Below are 19412 nucleotides of genomic sequence, written 5' to 3'. Positions count from 1 at the left end.
TTGCTATTTTCCAAAAAATATATTTTTGAAATGGGAAGATTATGTTTAGATTCATTTTGGACTGTTGCAAGCGCGATGTAATGTGTTTTTTATGTTGTGTGTTTTTTAAGTTTAAAGTGCCCTGTGAGGATTAGGTAGGGGTGTTTTCGATTCGCAGCTGCAGTATAACCGTAATAATTTTCCTTGTGCGCTGTTTGGATTTTAGTTTGTGTGTCTGTGTTGGGGGGGGGGTTTCCTTTTTTCTTTTTCTTTCTGGTTCTCCGTGTGTTTATCTAACATGCTGACTGCACTGCCTAATGTACAGTAGTCACAGATGAATCTGTTTGGGCCCTTTCACACGGATGTGTCTGTGTACGGGCTCTGCTTTGCTGGGCAGGCAGATGACTGGTCTGTCTCGGCACACTGTGCAGGGACTGACCTGTCATAAAGCCGCTCTCTTCTATGGGGGATCGGATGTAGACGGACCATAGAGTCTCGGTTTTCAACCGATCTCCAGACAGATGGAAAAGCAGGGTTTTCCTCCGTCATCAGAAACGTAGCATAGCGGAGACTGATGTCAGCGAATGCCATCAGCTACCCCATAGAGATACAAGTACATCCGTTTTTCATCCGAAAACAGATGGATGAAAAACAGACATACGGTCCGTCCATGTGAAAGGGGCCTAAATGAAATATAATCTTGTTTCAGCAAGGCATGTACATTAGCCAGGTTGTGTTTCCTTTATTTTTTTGGTAACTATTATGTTTTCAAACCAATGTATATGAGTATTCATAATATACTTTGCAGACTATTTAGTAATTCTTTTAGTTTAGGCTTGTGATTCCATCAGGTTGCTATTACCAGGACACGCATAAAGCTAAAGTGAAAGCTTGTTTTGTGTCCAACTGTAATCATGGCATTGAATTTAAAAGTTTTTTATGTAAACTGAATAGACTTTGACTTTTGCTGTAACCCTTCCTGAATAGCATTAGCAGATCATTTATTAAAGGTTGCGATCACTTGCTATGTAACAATGTGGATCGCCAGCATGAAGGTCATCCTGTTCATCGCTATAAATGTGTGAGTGCTCTTTACTAAATAAAATATGCATAGTTCCTTTGGTAAAAAATTTCACAAAGAAGTCTGGAATGTACGGTATTGCTGTGATTGCGTATATAACTTGGCTGCCTTTGTTTGCTTTTGCTGAGAGGTTGTAGAAAATTAAGACAAATTGTAGAGAACTAATGAAAGTTTGTCTCTTTGATGCATGCTGGAATGAATTGCCCCATCCTCCTTTGATGCATGCTGGAATGAATTGCCCCATCCTCCTTTGATGCATGCTGGAATGAATTGCCCCATCCTCCTTTGATGCATGCTGGAATGAATTGCCCCATCCTCCTTTGATGCATGCTGGAATGAATTGCCCCATCCTCCTTTGATGCATGCTGGAATGAATTGCCCCATCCTCTTTGCTGTTGTATTCCTATTACAATAAAGGGTAGTGATTTGCCATTCTGTATGCGAGATTGCAAACAATCTTAAAGCTGTCCATGCATTGATCAAAATTTGGCCTGTTCAGCAAAGGGCAGCCAGACTTTGATCAGCGACTGGCTGTTCCTGCTTGACAGAAGCTGATCATTTTTGAATACTGGGGCAAGGACATGCTGGGAAGACCTTTTGTTGATTAGTGGCTGCAGGCGCTGATCAGTGTATCCTGACAGCCTTATTGTAATGACCTACTTGACTGCGTACATCAAAGCTGAAGTTAGAAGCTGATTGGCTACCATGCAGAGCTGCACCAGATTTTGCGTTCTCGAATTTAACTAATCAGCCCTTACAAGTTTATAAGTGATTCTAAATTCGAGAACAAAAATATAGTATACTGCTGTTTTACCAGACTTTTGATTTGGTGGCTGCATTGGTTTCCTTATATTTTATTTATTTTTTCCTTTTTTTTTTTTTTTTTTGTTCCTTTTTTTTTTTTTTTTTTTCGAACGTCTGGTAAACGGCAGTATACTATATTTTTGTTCTTGAGTTCAGAAAAACTTATTGGGGCTGATTTACTTGGAGAGTGCAAAATCTGGGGCAGCTGTGCATGGTAGCCAATTGGTTTCTTGATTCAGTTAGACCAGCTTGACACTGGGGCAGTTTTCAGGCGCTTTAACACTAGAAATAGCCTCTAAGTGCATGAAAACCACCTCCCATTCATTCCACACTGGGGCGGTGCGCTTGTGGGACGTGTTGGGAGCGCTGCATTTAGCACTTTCCAAAGCACCCTGCCCATTGGAATGGATGGGCAGCGCCTTAAAAGCACTTTGAAAGCGTAGCAAAACTGGAGTTTTTTTGGGAGGTTAAAATCGCCCCCGCAGCTGAAAAGCGGCGCAAAATCACAGCTTATATACCACTAAAACAGGCAGTAATTTTTAGCATTAACGGCCGGCGCTTTTAGTTGAAAGCATCCTTTAGCTTTAAGGGAAAAAAACTGGAAACTGATTGGTTTCTCTGTAGAGCTACACCAGGTTTTGCACTCCAGTTTTAGGAAATTAACCCCAAAGTCTTGGTAGTTTGGCCTAAAGTTTAAACAAAGAACACGTTTGACCCATTCTGAGCAAAACCGGTAAACTCCTTCCTGATCTCAGAAGTCAATCTGAATTCCCTGTATCATCAGACAACTGCCAAGCTATTCTTTTGTAATTATGACTAATTATGAGTTGTAAGAAACGATCCATTTACATTTTTTTTTAATTTTCATTATTGATTTTCCCCTTAATAGCTTATGTGAAAGGATAATATCACATTCAATGCTTAAACTGCAGTACTGCTGGACAGCAGGAGCGTTCTCGTGTCCTCTCAGGAGACGCGTCTAAAGAAGGGTGCATATGTGGCAATACCGGTTTTCTTGCTAAAGGCCAAATGGCTGGTTTGCTGTACAGATTTTCCTGCACATTGAGCAATATTTGTATTTGATACTAAGCACATATAATATTTACGCATTGTATTTCTTAAACTGTCATCTTAAAAAATAAAAGAGAACTAAAGATATTAAGAAATTTTGCACAGAGTAGTTATGTAATCTTTTCAGCTCTGTTGGTAGTATTATTATATATCTAAACACATGGTGTTTTATTTGTTGTACGCAGGAGCCATACTGGGGAGGTCGGAGACTCAGGAATGTATCTATTATAACACCAGTTGGGAAAAGGACAAGACAAATCACAGTGGTATTGAGCGCTGCCAGGGAGACAATGACAAGAGGAGGCATTGTTTTGCCACGTGGAAGAATATCTCCGGATCTATAGAAATACTTAAGCAAGGCTGTTGGTTGGATGACATCAACTGCTATGACAGGTAAGAAAATGTCCAGCTCTGTTTGTCTATAATGGTTTTTGGCAAATGCTGAAAAAATTTAATTAGCCAGTAGTTTCTTGCATATCTTGGGTGCTCTGATGTCATCTCTGTAATGGAGTTCCCATTGTCCCTCCAGCAACCTCTTTGAGCAGTGCCTGGGACATTGAACTGGTAGCAAGCACTGTATAACAGACCCCTATGATGGCCTTTTATGCACCAATATTAATAGCTCTTTACATTGGTAATCTTATGCTGCTCTTTACCTGGCAATTTTTGGTTCCTTATGGCAGGGCTCGACAAATACCAGGCGCCAGGTTGCCATGACCACTAGGAATTGTGTTCTGGCTCCTGGGCCTTTGTCAGCCTATTTATTGTTGCAGGGATGCACAATTTGTAACTCCCAACATCTGGGACATGCAATTCTGGGTGCCGGGCAAGCAGTGTTTTTTTTTTTTCTTTTTTTTTTCTTTCTTTTTTTTTTCTACCACCACCTTTTATAGACCCTACATATCTCATTAAACAGAACCTGTCATTTTTTGTCCCCTTTGTGATAGAGAGAATGCGCTCTCTCGCTCTCTCTCGCGCTCTCGCTCGTTAAACCCAAGCACAATCTGCACCCCTCCCCACATATACACACATACAAATGTAAATGGTCGCGTTGGGGGGGGCCTACACATGAAAACATTAATTTGTGATACACATTACATATCGCCACACACAAATTGGCTCCTATCCTTTTTAGCAGGCTGTTAGAGTAAAAGCTAATTTGTCAAGCTCTGTCTTATGGTTTAATGATGAGGAAACCTTTTATATTGATTAATTGAAAGGCCCCCTATAAAAGGGGGGCCTTTACGTTACAATGGAATGGGCCTTTCAATAAAATGTAGTAGTACCTTTTTTATACTGTGTGTTGAATATCATTCTACTATTGCTGTATGCTGTCATTCTTATATAATGTTGGTTGGAATGAATACCCATTATAATATTCCTGTTTATCTTGGTTCAGTGTCCAGTTTTTAATTGGCTTGTACTGCCTGTCTATAGGATAATGGTTTTAGGCAGAAAATGTTTAATAACGCCCAACCACACTTGGCAACCCATGCCATAGAAAGAAAATGCATAAATTATTCTGACATTAAAAATGACTGAAGCCTGAATGAGTGGATATGATTTAACCTATATTACTGTGACAGGCTGCAGAAAGAGTTAGAATTTTTTTTATTTTCCAAGCGTTGCAGTAAGGATTAAAGTGATAGAAAAGACACATTTTTTTAACCCAAGGATATTGCACAGAGCCGCCTCCTTCTGGTGTAAACACATGTACAGAAACACATTTGGGGTGCCATTAACAATGAATGGTGCAGGAAGCAAGAACACTCACATGTGACTGGAACCCTTAAAATGGAGAGTAACAGAGCCGCCAGTGTTTCTCTCAGTGCAGGCTTTCTTGAAAAGTAGCTCTGAGATTTGTAATGATTGGTTTAGCATTATATAGGCCCACTGAACACGATTGTTTACCTATTTATTAGTTTGTATTTGCATAGAATTACATTGAGGTTTCATGTGAATATTCTGTCATTTAGTGATTTATTTGCATTTGAGTTTTTTTTTTCACATTTAATTGAAATTCTTATAAATCTTTTGGGTCCCTTTTTAGCCAAACTCTTTTAAGCTAGTCATCTATGGGCAGGCTGATTGTACTCAAGTCGTTCCATCGATTAACTTGGAGTACAACCAACATGTCTGACTTTAAGGATGTGATTATTGCCGGCGGCTATAGCTGCCAGCAATAATCACTGTGTTCTTCTGGCAGGGATAGCACCCCATGTCTCTCCCACCCCCCTCCCCCCCCCCCAAAAAAGAGCCGCGGGAGGGATTCCTTCATAAACACGGATTGTGTTAATGGGGGAATCGAACAATTTTTCTTTCCTGCAACCCGTGGCTGCGGTAAAGAATACTGTATCTTTGGCCTGCCTTGCAATGCTAGATGTTAAAAACTACTATACCTTTTTATGTAGTTGCACAGATTCCTTGTAGGGTGTGGCCCTTCCAGCATGACATTCGCATTGTGATTCAACACTGCCATACTACATGCCCTCTCCACCTTCTGTGTGTTAATGATTTATAGAATTGGCTTGTCAGGTACTGTGTAATCACAGCACTATAGAGTGCCCTCTTATCTTTTTATGAAGTATTTTAGAGATCCTGTGTTTTGTTAGCATACAGATTTCTTAACTTTTAAGGATAAGTTCTTTAAAAAAACAAACAAAAAAAAGCCCCCCCCCCCCTTTTTTTTTTCCCTTTTTCTGCAGGTACATTTTTAAATTATTTTATTTTTTTGGTGCCAGGAACGAATTCCACCAGTTATCAGTAGATCGCTGGTGCCATGCAGGTCACCTGCAAACTGTTGGTGTAAGCTGTCTGCCCGTACATCGTACGGGCAGGCAGTTTCACACTGGCAAGAGAAAAGGACATAGAAGGCCACCAGAGTTACCAGAGATAATTTAATAATAAGAAACTTTTGTATAAAAGTGAATACTCGTAAAATGCAGCTGACAATAGGCCATAAACACAATGCACCCCAGTGTTCTGTGGCCTTTTGTCAGTTGCAATTTGTGAGTACTCCACTTTTATACAAAAGTTTATTATTAAATTATCTCTGGTAATGCACTAGGCCTTCCATGTCTCTTTTTCTTGTAGTTCCTTTCGGATTACCCCATCTGAGGAAGGCAACATCCACCTAGTTCTAGGATACCATATATACCTTTCACACCATTTTATCTGACATCTGTTACTCCTCACCTTGGAAGACCTATTGGCGCTGGAAATTACTGTTTTTAGTTTCACACTGGCAGGAAGAATCGAACTACCACAGTGCCATGGTAGTTCATTGAAAACTACTAGCCGACCACAGCATAGAATGTAGGGACTTGTAGTTCAGTTAGGCAAAGAGTGTTTGGGTGGAGTCCCGCAGTTTTTTTAAAAAAGTGACAGCTAGTACAGGGAGCTTCTCCCCATATTGCTGTCACACAGGCAGTGGATCCCCATTGCTGCAGGAGCCGGGAACATGTTACATGTTCCACCCTAAAAACAGGTGGAACATTTAATCTTGTGCCCAAAGAGGAACTTGTCCTTTAACCTCTAGAGATCCGCGCTATAGCCGAATGACGGCTACAGCGCGAACCTGCATTGCCGGGACTACGTCTATTGACTTAGTCCCGTGCACGAGAGGCCTGCACACCACCTCAAGGGCGTGCGCAGCGCACTCTGTGATCAGTGAGTCTGAGACTCACTGATCACAGATTGGAGTAAGGGGTTGATCTCGACCCCTTACCCACGTGATCAGCTGTCAGCACAGCAGGTAATTGGCTATTTATAAAAAAAAAGCCGATCACCGGCGGCAGTGAGCAGGACATCAGTCCCAATCGCAGCAATGTGCTCCAGCTCCTCAGTGCCTACCAGTGCCTCCTCATCAGCGCATATCATTGAAGCAGAAAAATTACCTGTTTTCAAAATTTTATAACAAACTATTAAACATGATTTTTTTTTTTTTTTCTAAAATTTTCCTTTTTTTTTTTTTGGCTTGTTTAGCAAAAAATAACCCAGCTGTGATTACCATCAAAAGAAAGCTCTATTTGTGGGTAAAAAATGATAAAAATTTAATTTGGTTACAGTGTTGTATGACCACGCAATTGTCATTCAAAATGCGTCAGTGCCGAAAGCTGAAAATTGGTCTGGGCAGGAGGGGGGGTTTAAGTGCCCAGTAAGCAAGTGGTTAAAGTGAAACTGTACTTTAACGGAGGAGGAATGGGTAGGTTCCTCTCCCACCTGTACGTGTGTTATCCAAAACTGATGTCAGGTTATTAAGTATCGCAAGACCTATTCTGGTGCTGTGCCCCCATTAATGTTTCCTGTTCCCATGGCATTGCAGTAAGGATAGGCAAAGTGTGACAGTTGTTATGTTGTGTTAGTGGTTGAGTAGCTGTATCCTGTAGAAGGGATGGGTATAGTTAGGCTTCATGTACATGGGGCATTTTTTTTTTTTTTTTTTTACAACCTCTCCTGAACAATTTAACTTGACAGATAGTAACCCACGTTTAAAACTTCAGTTTTGCCATGTTTACATGTCACGTTTGAGTATCAAAGCGTTTAAAAATAAAATAGATACATATATATCTATTATAATATAATATAAAAAAAAAATCTGAGTTCAGCTTAAACAAGTAGACGGCTGTAAATATTTTCAGGCATTGTCATTAGGGCTTCTGGGATCCATGGGTTTGTCTTATAGATTTTAGTGGTTAACATCCTGCAGATCACTGTATTTTCTTCCACTAAAGGTTTCAAAAACACCTAAGAGTGGCAATTCACAATCTTGATGTTTTTGGATAACAGTATATTATGAGACGTTCTTGAAGATTTTCTTTTCCCTTGAAATCGGCTAATGTGTTTTTTTTTTCCCCTTGTTTTTCAGGAATGAATGTGTGGAACGGAAGGAGAACCCCGATGTCTTCTTCTGTTGCTGTGAAGGCAGTGCGTGCAATGATCGTTTCTTCCACTTTCCGGAGGCTGACACCACCCAACGTGCGTATTAATTTAACGGCGATCCTGCATTGTACAGCATTGCCACCAGAGTTACTGGCGTTACTGCTTTTAATTGTGTGCAGCAAATCACCAGCCAGCTTCCCTAAGCATGAATTTGCAAAACCATTAATAGAGATAAAGGAGAAGTAAAACCAAAGCTCTTTTGGCTGTACTTCTCCAGTTGATCGCAGGAGTGTAGTTGGTTCTTAACTACTGTGATCCATTTTCAGCAGACAGTGGGCTGAAGTCTCAGAGCTGGTCCAGCCTTGGGAAGAATAACGACTATACGGTCAGGATTTGCCCAGAATGCTGAACCAGCACCCGGCTTAGCCACTCAGCAAGCCGCTGAGTGCCTGAGCTGGCCACTCCTGCCCCCTCCTCAGCACAGCGCTCGGGGGGGGGGGGGGGGTGGAGGGGCACGGGTGCGGAGCAGACAGTGGTGACTGACACTCGCCAGTTCTCTGCTCACAAAGCTGTAAGAACCGAGCAATTGACAGTGTTTGGTCGCTCGGTTCTCAGTGTTCGAGCCACATCTAGCTAGGTAATGCCGGCCATACATGGTTCGAATTTCAAAAGAATTTTCTTTCGAAAATCGTATCTAAGAATTTTCCTATGAATTTCGCACCATTAGTGGGCTGCAGCAACAGCCAATTTTCGTGCGGAAATAAAATTTGAGGAATCGGACATGTTGGAAATTTTTTGAAAAACGAACGATATTCTAATCAATGATGGGAGAATCGTGCGAGAAATGTAATAAGAAAAGAAAATGTACGGAGAGAAAAGAAGATTCCCGGCCAAGAAAATTATTTTCTGTAGCAACATGAGGTGAAATTGAAGGCTTGGTCGGCCGAATTTCAAAAATCAATGGTGGCTCCATCGGTTCACAAAAAAAAACAAATTTTCTGATTTTGAAAAGAAAATTCATTCGAAATTCGACCGTGTATGGCCTGCATAAGTATGGATAAAAAAAAAATACATCTTTTAATTGCTATGGATTATAGCGCATTATTCTTGGCACTATTAATAGACTTGTATAGCTAGAGTGTGTCATGATCATAAATGGGTCTGAAGAGCACAGAAAAAAAAAATCCTGTAGATTAAATATCTTCCCATTTATCTGAAGGCTTTTAGAAGTATCACTGTGCAGTCCTGCCCTGCATGCTCTGGTGGATGCCCTGTCCCCACTTTTATTATGGTTTGGACATGGGAGTGTTTTTTTTTTTTTTTTTTTTTTTTAGTGTGGATCCATTTTATTTCAATGTATAATGCAATTTAGAATTATTTTATTGACTGTTGCAGTGCTTTGTTTTTCATCTGGTTTTCTTTTCATCTTGCAGCCACTTCTCTCCCAGTTCCCCCAAAGCCTCCTCTGTTCAATACGTTACTTTACGCTCTGGTTCCAATCATGGGTTTAGCTGTGATCATCCTTTTCTCCTTCTGGATGTATAGACATCATAAGCTTGCTTATCCTCCGGTGCTGGTCCCAACACAGGTATGTATCCGATGTGAACTGCTTAGAGCTGAAGAAATCTGTTCTGCTTGTAGGATTAAAGTTCTTTAAAGGGATTTCCACCTTTAGCTCACTCAGCAGAAGACTCCTTTCCTGTGGCCACAAACAAGACAGTCTAAAGCAACCTTTTGAGCACAGTGTGCTGAAAAATATTTTCAAAGAAATTGAGCGTCCCGATTTTATAACATAAAAATGTCAACTTCACACTCAATCACCAAAAGGATTTTTTATAAAGTAAATGCTGGAAACTTTAGTAGTGAGAAATGAACATCCTGCACTCACGCCTCCAATCAGCCCCAATTCCTGCAATTCCACACCTCAGATCACTGTACCCCCCCTGCTCATCTGCCCCGCCACTGTACCCCCCCCTGCTCATCTGCCCCGCCACTGTACCCCCCCTGCTCATCTGCCCCGCCACTGTACCCCCCCCTGCTCATCTGCCCCGCCACTGTACCCCCCCCTGCTCATCTGCCCCGCCACTGTACCCCCCCCTGCTCATCTGCCCCGCCACTGTACCCCCCCCCCCCCTGCTCATCTGCCCCGCCACTGTACCCCCCCTGCTCATCTACCCCGCCACTGTACCCCCCCTGCTCATCTGCCCCGCCACTGTACCCCCCCTGATCATCTGCCCCCCACTGTACCCCCCCTGCTCTCACATCTGCCTCACTGCTGAACACCCTGCTCATCTTCCACCCATGTATCTCCCCTGTACATCTGCCCCACTGCTGAACACCCTGCTCATCTCTTCCACCCATGTACCTCCCCTGAACATCTGATATGCAGAGTGGTGAAAGGAAGCCGAGATGACACAGCTACCTGTCCTGGTAAACTCATCCTGCTGATCAACCTCTCGCTTCCAGTCCACATGCTTTTATGGGATGTATGTGATGTCCGATACAAGCATATGGAATGGATGCACGATGATTAGCTCAGGTCAGCCATTTTCTGAAAGCAGTAGGCCTGTGTGCAGGTTCATAAGTTGGGCCCCCGCAGCTGAGAAAAAGTGCAGCACTCTGAGCCACAGGAAAAGTTGGGTGTGATTTTTTCATTGTGCTGAATACTGGCTGTGGCTAAAAGGGACACAGTGCCGGGGTTCAGTAGTAAGTGACACACAGGTTCAGGAATAATTTCAACAAATTTCCCAGAAACTCAACAGTAATTCCACAAACTGTCACCTGATTGGGGCTTCCTCATTCACAGTGAAATCCCTTCCTTCTGAAATTGGTAGTGGCAACCAAGAGAGTCCTCTTCCTTCAGATGATGCTAGCAGGACTGTGATTGGCTTTATGGCTTTAGCAGTGGCCAATGACAGTCTTACTCCTCCTGGAAATAGGGCCTTTTTAAATGTTTTTCCAGTGAGATGTAACCTGGCCTTGCAAAACATTACGTACGGGTTTTCCAAGGTTGGGCTGCACCTGGGAAACGCAGCCAACACTGACCTTTAAAAGCAACAGAAAAGAATACAGATTTCCCTGGTTTGTTTCACTAGCGATGAAACTCGGAGCAGCAGTAGCCACAGAACTGATCTACAGCTAAAATACCTAATCTGTTTTCATATGCATGGTGCTGCTCACACAGGTTTTATTTGTGCCCACAAAGGAGGTTTCTGCTGAGTAGGATAAAGGTGGGGAGCTCCCCTGTGTACAACCCAGGTCACACAAGAATTTCAAGGCTGCAGTGTGTGGTAATAAATGTGAAAATTGCACTGTAAATTTATCCAAGTTAATGATTGCTCGGATGACAGATGACAAAGCAGTCATCAGCACAGGGAACATTTTGCATCTGTGATTATCTACTCTAAAAGAACTAGACACATTCTGTTATCTGGTACTAATCACTGAAATTTCACTTTAATTAAATGTAAATGTTTTTTTATCTGTAATGCATTTTTTTTTTAGAAGGGTGGATAGGATGCTCGGGGTTCAACTAAAGAGAATCCCACAGTGGTCCTCGTTTTAGAAAATAAGCATATACATCGTCCAAACATTTTGCAAAAGTATAGCATACAGGCTTAGAGAGTGGACGTATTGTAGTACATGACAAGTGTATAGACAAGATGTTTAATACATTACACATTGTCCAAGGTATCTTTTACATAGAGAGCATACCAATAACCCCAACATGTAAAGCTATAGGCTTTACAAATTGGGAATAGCACATTCAGGAAGGTGGATGGAGGTGGTGGGTGGGGGAATGTGGTGTTTGAATTCTCTTGGTACTTCCCTCTTAGTAGCATTGGAGGCTATAGGAATGTTAAACTGACTGCAGAAAGTGAGTGGTGAGCATATGGAGTCCATGGGTTCCATACTTTGAGGAACTGTTCGTATGAATCAGCAAGCATGCTTGTTAGTTTGTCATGTAATGAAGAAGGAATCGGCCCTCTGCCTCACCTCTGTGAATGGAGTGAATTTCTTCTTCCAGGCATGAGCTATAGTTTTTCTTAGTTGCTGATAGGATGTAATTATCCCAGTTTTCCTGAGGTTTGGATAGGGAGGGAGAAATGCATTGTTTTTAAAAAGAGCCTGACCATACCAGTGCATTGTGTTGAGATTTGCTGGGAAAACAAAAATCTAGCATGCTTCTATTTAGGCCCATTGACTTGCAGTTTAGGCCTCGGTCCCACAGACACTGTGGCCTGTATAGTGTGAATGGGCCATTTCTTGTGGCTTAAGTTGTCCTGCCCTGCTCAAGCAGCGATTACATGCAAGTGATCAGCCCTGGATGTGGATTGCCTGCATTCAGGACTGATCACGCTCATGTGATCGCTGATTCCTGTTGCAAAGACATCACTTCCTCTGGATGCTAAGAGGACCATGCCACTGGACACCTGAAGGAGGACTGACCCAAACATGTATTTTTTTTAGAGATGGGCGCTAATCTTTATGGTTCACTCTCGTATAGCTTACTATCCTGTAGGAACAGGAAGTGAGGTTTGTATCTGGGTATTTCTGGTTGATTTTCTGCTGCTAACTTCACTGAAGGTCGGTTATATGGAGGTTTAGTTTTCTTGTTTTCAATGTTTTACCCATATTTACCGAAGATATTAATCTTAACTGACATTTTACACACTCTTCTGTAGTAATGCAGGTTGTCTATTGGTTGACAATCAGCAGTACAGTTTAGGGCTGAAATAACTAATCTATTAATCGACAACTAATCGATTATGAAATTAATCGATTACTATTTTCATAATTGATTAATCGGCCAGTAACATAATGGGGTTAAAAAAAACTAAAATGAGCCCTTTATAGTACAAAAAGAGCAAATAATCGCTACTGTAAATATTATTGTCACTTTTCTACAGTAAAAAAATTAACCCCTTACAGTAGTGATTATCTGCTTTTTTTTTCCCCCTACTATTAAGGGCTAATTTTTAATTTTTTTTTAACCCCATTATGTTACTAAACGTCCTAGACCTGGTTCACATCTATGTGTTTATTGGTGCTTTTTGCAGAAATGCCCTACAGTTAATTTACATGGTTTCCTATGGGACACGTTCACATCTGAAATCTTTTAACGCAAAATGGTTCTTTATTGGTTCAATATACGTCAATGGAGAAGCTGCAGAAAAGAATGTAATGCGTTTTTGCAGCAATTTTGTGTTTTTTAATCTGCCCAAAGAAAATGCAAATTGCAGTAAAATCACGTGCGCAAAAATCAAAATTCACAGCAAAAAGCACTGCAGTAACAGATCAAAAGCAAACTGCATAGGTGTGTACCAAGCCTTATGCCGGCCACACAGATCCGTTTTCAGATAAGAATATTCAGACGAAAAATCTTTGTACATTTGCTGACTCTAAGAATTTTGTTTGTTTTTAACATTCTGTTTTTAAAATGAATGTCATTTCGAAACGAAAACCACATACATTGTCTAAACATTCCTTTGACTAAGAAATTTTCTATTTCCAAATTTTCCCGTAACTGTGGTTGAAAATGAACGTCAATTTGACCCATTTTTTTTCTCTAAAGGTTATTAACCGATTAATCGAAACAATCGGCCAACTAATCGATTATGGAAATAGTTGCAGCCCTAGTACAGTTGTTTTCAATGTATTTGAAAAGATACTTGTACATGATGACCTGTTTTCCCCACAACGCAACACCACTTTATATTTAAAAAAAACTTCCATCTGCTGCTGATAGAAAAGGGATACCTGGTATTTTGGGTATGGAGGAGCATACCTCTCTGGGCCCATCTCAAGCACCAGCGCCGTCGCATAGGGAGTGCCTATAACCCCACATAAGCTGCAATTTGAGCAAAACTTAGTTTACACAGGGCATACACTCCTGCTCCCGGCAGCTGAATACAGTGAAGGGAGTATGTGCTGATAGGGATTGAAATTAACCTCTTGCTTTGCCCTGAATAGACAAAGCCTAGGTTCACTTTAGGCGTAATCTGTTTTTGATGAAAAGACCATTGTATATTACAATACCCCAACTTATAAACTGAAAATGAAATGCAAATGGAGAACCCACCTGCTTAGGCTTCAGTCTTCATCCAGGCATTGCAGTAGTTTGCAAAGTCCAACCCAAACCTTTTTTGGCAAAATTTTGATCATTTTGCTTTAAAATGATATCACTGTCAGTTGTAAGAGGTTTTGCCACATTACCTGTCTAGAAGTTTAAATAAAATGGTGGTCTAGGCAGGAATAGGAAGTTGTGTAGTAGCAAACGTTTGTACGCTCACTGGACACTTTATTAGGTACACCTGTTCTATTGTTTGGTAACACAAATTGCTAATCAGCCAATCGCATGGCAGCAACTCAATGCGTTTTGGCATCTAGACGTGGCAGCAGTTGTGTGGCGGAAAATGCCTTGTTGATGTCAGAGGAGAATGGGCAGACTGGTTCGAGAGGATAGGCAACAGTAATTCAAATACCACTCGTTAAAACCAAAATATGCAGAATACCATCTCTGAATGCACAACGCATCAAACCTTGAAGCAGATGAGCTACAGCAGCAGAAGACCACGCCGGGTGCCACTCCTGTCAGCTAAGAACAGGAAACTGAGGCTACAATTCACACAGACTCACCAAAACTGGACAATAGAAGATTGGAAAAATGTTACCTGGTCAGATAAGTCCCGATTTCAGCTGCAACGTTCAGATGGTCGGGTCAGAATTTGGCATAAACATGAAAGCATGGATCCATCCTACCTTGTAACAATGGTTCAGGCTGGTGGTGGTGTAATGGTGTGGGGGATAATTTCTTGGCACACTTTGGGCCCCTTAGTACCAATTGAGCATTGTCTAAACACCAAGGCCTACTGAAGTATTGTTGCTGACCATGTCCATCCCTTTATGACTACAATGTACCCATCTTCTGATTACAGCAGGATAATGCACCATGTCACAAAGCTCAAATCATCTCACCGCTGGTTTCTTGAACAAGACGACGAGGTCCCTGTACTCCAATGACCTCCACAGTCACCAGATCTCATCTAATAGAGCACCTTTGGGATGTGATGGATTCGCATCATGGATGTGTAGCCGACAAATCTGCAGCAACTACGTGATGCCATCATGTCCCTATGGACCAAAATCCCTGAGGAATGTTTCCAACACCTTGTTATATCAATGCCACAGAGAATTAAGGCAGTTCTGAAGGCAAAAGGGGTCCAACCCGGTACTAGCAAGGTGTACCTAATAATAAAGTGGCCAGTAAGTGTATGATGTACAGGTTAAGTGAGGAGCTCACCTGAGGGTCTGATTGCTGTCAGATGAGTTCTTGTGTATTCAGTCATCTTTAAAAATGTCCTTCATGTGACCTCCCATGTTTGAGTTGTAAAAAGCATTGGAATGAAAGCCGCAGAGTAAAGTGTATTGCTTCCATCTGCTCTGTATTGATGGCTTCAGCGTCATCAATCTATAACAGTCACTAAATGCTGAATAGGCACAGCTAGGTTCCCAGACCTCTGTAATCTGATAGAGGCAAAGCAGGGGAGTCCTTAAAGTGCACCTGTACTGAAGTAAGATGATTGCTTTGAAGAGGTTCCTTCATCTATTTGGTTTTTATGGTTTCCCTCCTACAATCCTCCATGCACGCTAGGGCCTATCTGGCTGTCTGCTGATACACCTACCAGCATGAAACCCATACAGGTAAATGGGGAGGTGCAGACCCCCATGCAGCTGATTTCACTGAATGGGGTTTAACCCAAGACCCCGGTGCTCAGCTGAGTCATTATTAATCAGGACTACTGATAGCCTGGTTGTTAGATTGCTACGGCAGCTGATTGTTTCATTCAACCAACGGGCTGAACAAAAAAAACAACCTATTTCCCCATCAGACATTCAAGGTGTATGGGGGAATAACTCCCATTGTGCTATGTATTCTGCCGGGGGGCAGGGCGGAGAACCTGCCTGCCGGCAGAATAGAGTGATCAGTGCTGTTGGCAATAGCTGATGGTCTTGATCATTCAAGGGAAAAATTATTTTGATTATACATCGATCGATCAAGTTTCAGCTGGTACCTGCTGAACTGGCTGAAATTTCGATCCATATGAGGCTGGTTTTAAAGCGATTGGTGTTTTTATTACATTTTTATTTATTTATACAAACATGTCATACTTGCCTGTCCTGTTCAACGGTTTTCCACAGAGCAGTCCCAATCCTAGTCTTGGGTCCCTCGCTGGCTCTCTGGGCCCCTCCCCTTTGCCGAATGCCCCCATAAAAACCCACTTGCTACGGAAGCACTTGTACATACTCACCCCCTGAGCCGGCTCTGTCCATAACAGTGTGGCTCAGCCATGCCCCCCTCCCCCTTTCTCTGGCTGTGATTGACATCAGTGGGAGCCAATGGCTTCTGCTGCTGCATCTCAGCCAATCAAGAGGGAGAGACTCGGCTCTTGTGCACATCACTGGATTGTGCTTATAAGGGTGGGCTGAGGGGGGAGCTGCCCACTGAAGGTTTTTTACCTTCATGCAATAGAACACATGAAGGTAAGAAAAACGGCCTTTACAACCACTTTAAGTTGGTTTACATTTTTTTTTCACCTTTGTGTTTAAGGGGCCACCCTGTGACTGATTGCATTGCCTGTTTTTTCAGATACTACTACAATGGAAAAGTGGCAGTGTTCTTCAGTTGTTTTTTTTTTTTATTATCTGTCTTGGAAACTGTGTAATATAAATAGTGTGAACAGCACACATTTTAACAGACACTGTTGTCTTTAAAGGTTTTGTTTAAAAAAGAAAAAAACACCGGCAGTCAAAAAAACATCGTGCAACCAAAAAAAAAAGAGAAAAAAATGGAGCTTGGTTTACATGACATACCTGTAGGCCACCCTCTGATTCCCTGAAGCCTGACCAAGAAAACCTGTAATACTGACCAATATGTTTCTTCCTGGCATAGAAGCAAGGGCAAGATTTCCATTGTACGCATCCCCAGAATCACAGGAGCGAGCGCTCTCCCAGCACCACGTGCACGGTGCGTGCTCTGCCTGTCACAGCAGCAGATAAACTCAGACTAGGCAAAGCCACATGCATGTTGTCAGCATGCTTTACTCTGCTCCTCCAGCACTCTGATCTGACATTTATCAAACATTCACTGCAGGTGAATGATTGAGTCGCCACCAGTGAATGTTTCGTGAAAGCCACCTTCTCTCTCTTCAAAAGAGTGTGTGTGTGTGTGTGAGAGAGAGGTAGTCTAAAAAGGTGACCATGTCGTATGATTCAGAAAGTATTAAAGTACTGGCTACAGAATTCTTGGAGTTGCTATGATTTGTGTGTTCTATGGAAGAAAGTCTGTTATCCGAGTGTAAAGCTCCATAGAAAGCATTCCACTGATGAAACGTTGGAATGTTCGCCGCCTTATGAGATAAGCAATGTGCTCATTCCCCTTTTTAAAATATGTTTATTACAACAGCGCCCTCTGGTGTGTAAAGGTAAAAGCACGCCCTGCAGCTTGTGCCATGAATGACTCCTGGACACTGTCAATAGATTTGGGATGATTTTGTTCAGATCTAGATTTTTGTATGGTCTTGTGAAGGTTATAGTTTTATTGCTAGGAATGCAAGATGATCGTATTTTTGCTGAGGCACAGATGGTAATTTTATTTTGCATATGTGTTTTTCTTCACAAGCACGCCTTTCACATAATGATAGAGGTAAGATGACTTGTTTCCCCAGATTGATAACACTCGGTGCTGTGCATGATAGACTTGTGAGGTTTTTATGTGTTGTAACATGGCAGACGCACACGGCAGCCTGCTCACTACACCGTGCCAGTCACATGGTAACATCTAACGCATCGCTTCGCTCAGCTATCCTATGGGTTAGACTGCCACTGTTTTTATATTAACGCTCTAGATGGATGATATTGGTGCAACATTAAGCACATTTTGGATATAAACATTTAAAAAAAAAAGTTACGGTCATTGATATTTGTGAAGAGGTTTAGTGTTAGAAATAGTTAAATGGTTGGGTCATTTTACTGCACAAGCCTTCATTTTAAAACATATTAATCTTTGGTGCCCAGACTGTGAACAGTAAAGTATTTACAAATCATTAACAAGCAGTAAAAGTGCTTTAAAACAAACCACCCCTGAGCTCTCTAGGTGCTTGTTCTCTGAAGTAATTCATTCTCAAAGTTCACAACAAAGACTTCAAAGTTGCGTTTCAGACAGTTTCTAACAGCTTGGGGCTCATTCACATAGGCGTTAAAAATGCACGCCATTTACAGATGTGTCTAGTTTTGTATGCAGCAATAGAAGTCTATACACTCAGACAGCTGCACCTGGCACTAGAATGTTAGTGTGATTTAACAATGAAAAACAAAACCGTACACAACAGTATCTGGGGCTGTAAATCAAATAGTTTTTTGCGCTGTATGTAAACATTTGTGCTAACATTTACATGCTAGCCGTATTAATTTACTCTGTTGACCATTGCCGCTGCTCAGGGCCGACGTGTCCCTATCCACAATGTGTAGTCAATGGCATCTGCACCACTGATTCAACTTTATTGATGTTGACCTATCGGCCGCGAATGAGTCTTTCATGCGGTGGCAGTGCAATACGAAGAAATACCTCTGCAGTTCTGATTGACTGAAGCCCATTCATTCTGTGCATGCACTGCTGCATTGTCTGTCAGGGCTGATGTCAACCTCAGTAGTGTGCAATCAGTTGTGCAGGTGCCACAAGCTGTGCCTTTTTGATATTGACATGTTGGTCCTAGGCATTGACGTTGTTTACACAACATTACTGTTTTTTTTTTTTTTGGCTGTGTTGCTCCTATGGATCCCAGGAGTGCAGTTTGTTCTGCACTCCTGTGACCTGTTTGCAGCCGCTGTCTGCTGACATCACAGACCCAGTCCAGGCTCTAAAAAGATCCCGAGCGTGTGGTCAGGTTCCACCCAGAAGCCTGAACCAGCAGCTGGCTCAGCCTCTGTGAGCCACTAAGAGCCTAAAACAGATGCTCCCGGCCCATCCACATCCCAGAGATCCAGTGAGCTCTGAAGAGGAGAGCTGAGAGCTGGTGTCTTTACGGCCATGGCTCTCTGCTAGAGAGAATCTAATCTCTTTAAATCTTGAATTCGCCCAGCTCTACTCTCTGCTCTGAACACAGGGGAGAACTGAGCGATCAGTGGTATTTGATCACTCAGTTCTCTGTGCAGAGCTGTCAGGGGACAGATTCAGCATCGGCTCCACCTAGGATGATTATTCGGTTTGTTTTTGTTTGTTTTTATAGCCCATACTTTTTTTCAAATACAGGGTCTTGCCATCTTTTACCAGCAAGATCCTGCATTTAAGTTGAGTATTTAGGTATTCTTGTCTGAATGAGCCTTCAGAAGCGCCCACTGTGTTTACATTAGAGGGCTAGCAGACAAGATTTTGATGCAATAGAAAATAAAAAGAGCTGAGATTTCAGTGCCTCTGTTGTAAACTTCTTAAACTTTAAATTTCTTATGTTATAGCCTTATTCCAAAACGGATTCAATTATTTTCCTCAAAATGCTACAAACAATACCCCATAATGACAACGTGGAAGAAGTTGGTT

General features: G+C 42.0%; 1 protein-coding gene across 2 annotated transcripts in view; it reads left to right on the top strand.

The window, feature by feature from the left end:
- ACVR2A (activin A receptor type 2A) overlaps positions 1-19412 on the top strand; it is an 82207-nt gene that overhangs the window by 48828 nt on the left and 13967 nt on the right. Inside the window, exons 2-5 of one of the 2 annotated variants that reach the window (XM_077447738.1) lie at positions 3121-3328; positions 7803-7912; positions 9250-9404; positions 17499-17522. In XM_077447738.1, the coding sequence (XP_077303864.1) occupies positions 3121-3328; positions 7803-7912; positions 9250-9404; positions 17499-17522 (497 nt within the window). The remainder of the gene's footprint in view (positions 1-3120; positions 3329-7802; positions 7913-9249; positions 9405-17498; positions 17523-19412) is intronic. The other variant, XM_077447739.1, reaches the window with a different exon arrangement.

Source organism: Lithobates pipiens, unplaced genomic scaffold, assembly GCF_037356315.1.
Source record: "Lithobates pipiens isolate NorthernLeopardFrog02 unplaced genomic scaffold, aLitPip1_a1.2 Scaffold_22, whole genome shotgun sequence".
Lineage (NCBI taxonomy): Eukaryota > Metazoa > Chordata > Amphibia > Anura > Ranidae > Lithobates > Lithobates pipiens.
This window is presented reverse-complemented; position numbering and strand designations above follow the sequence as displayed.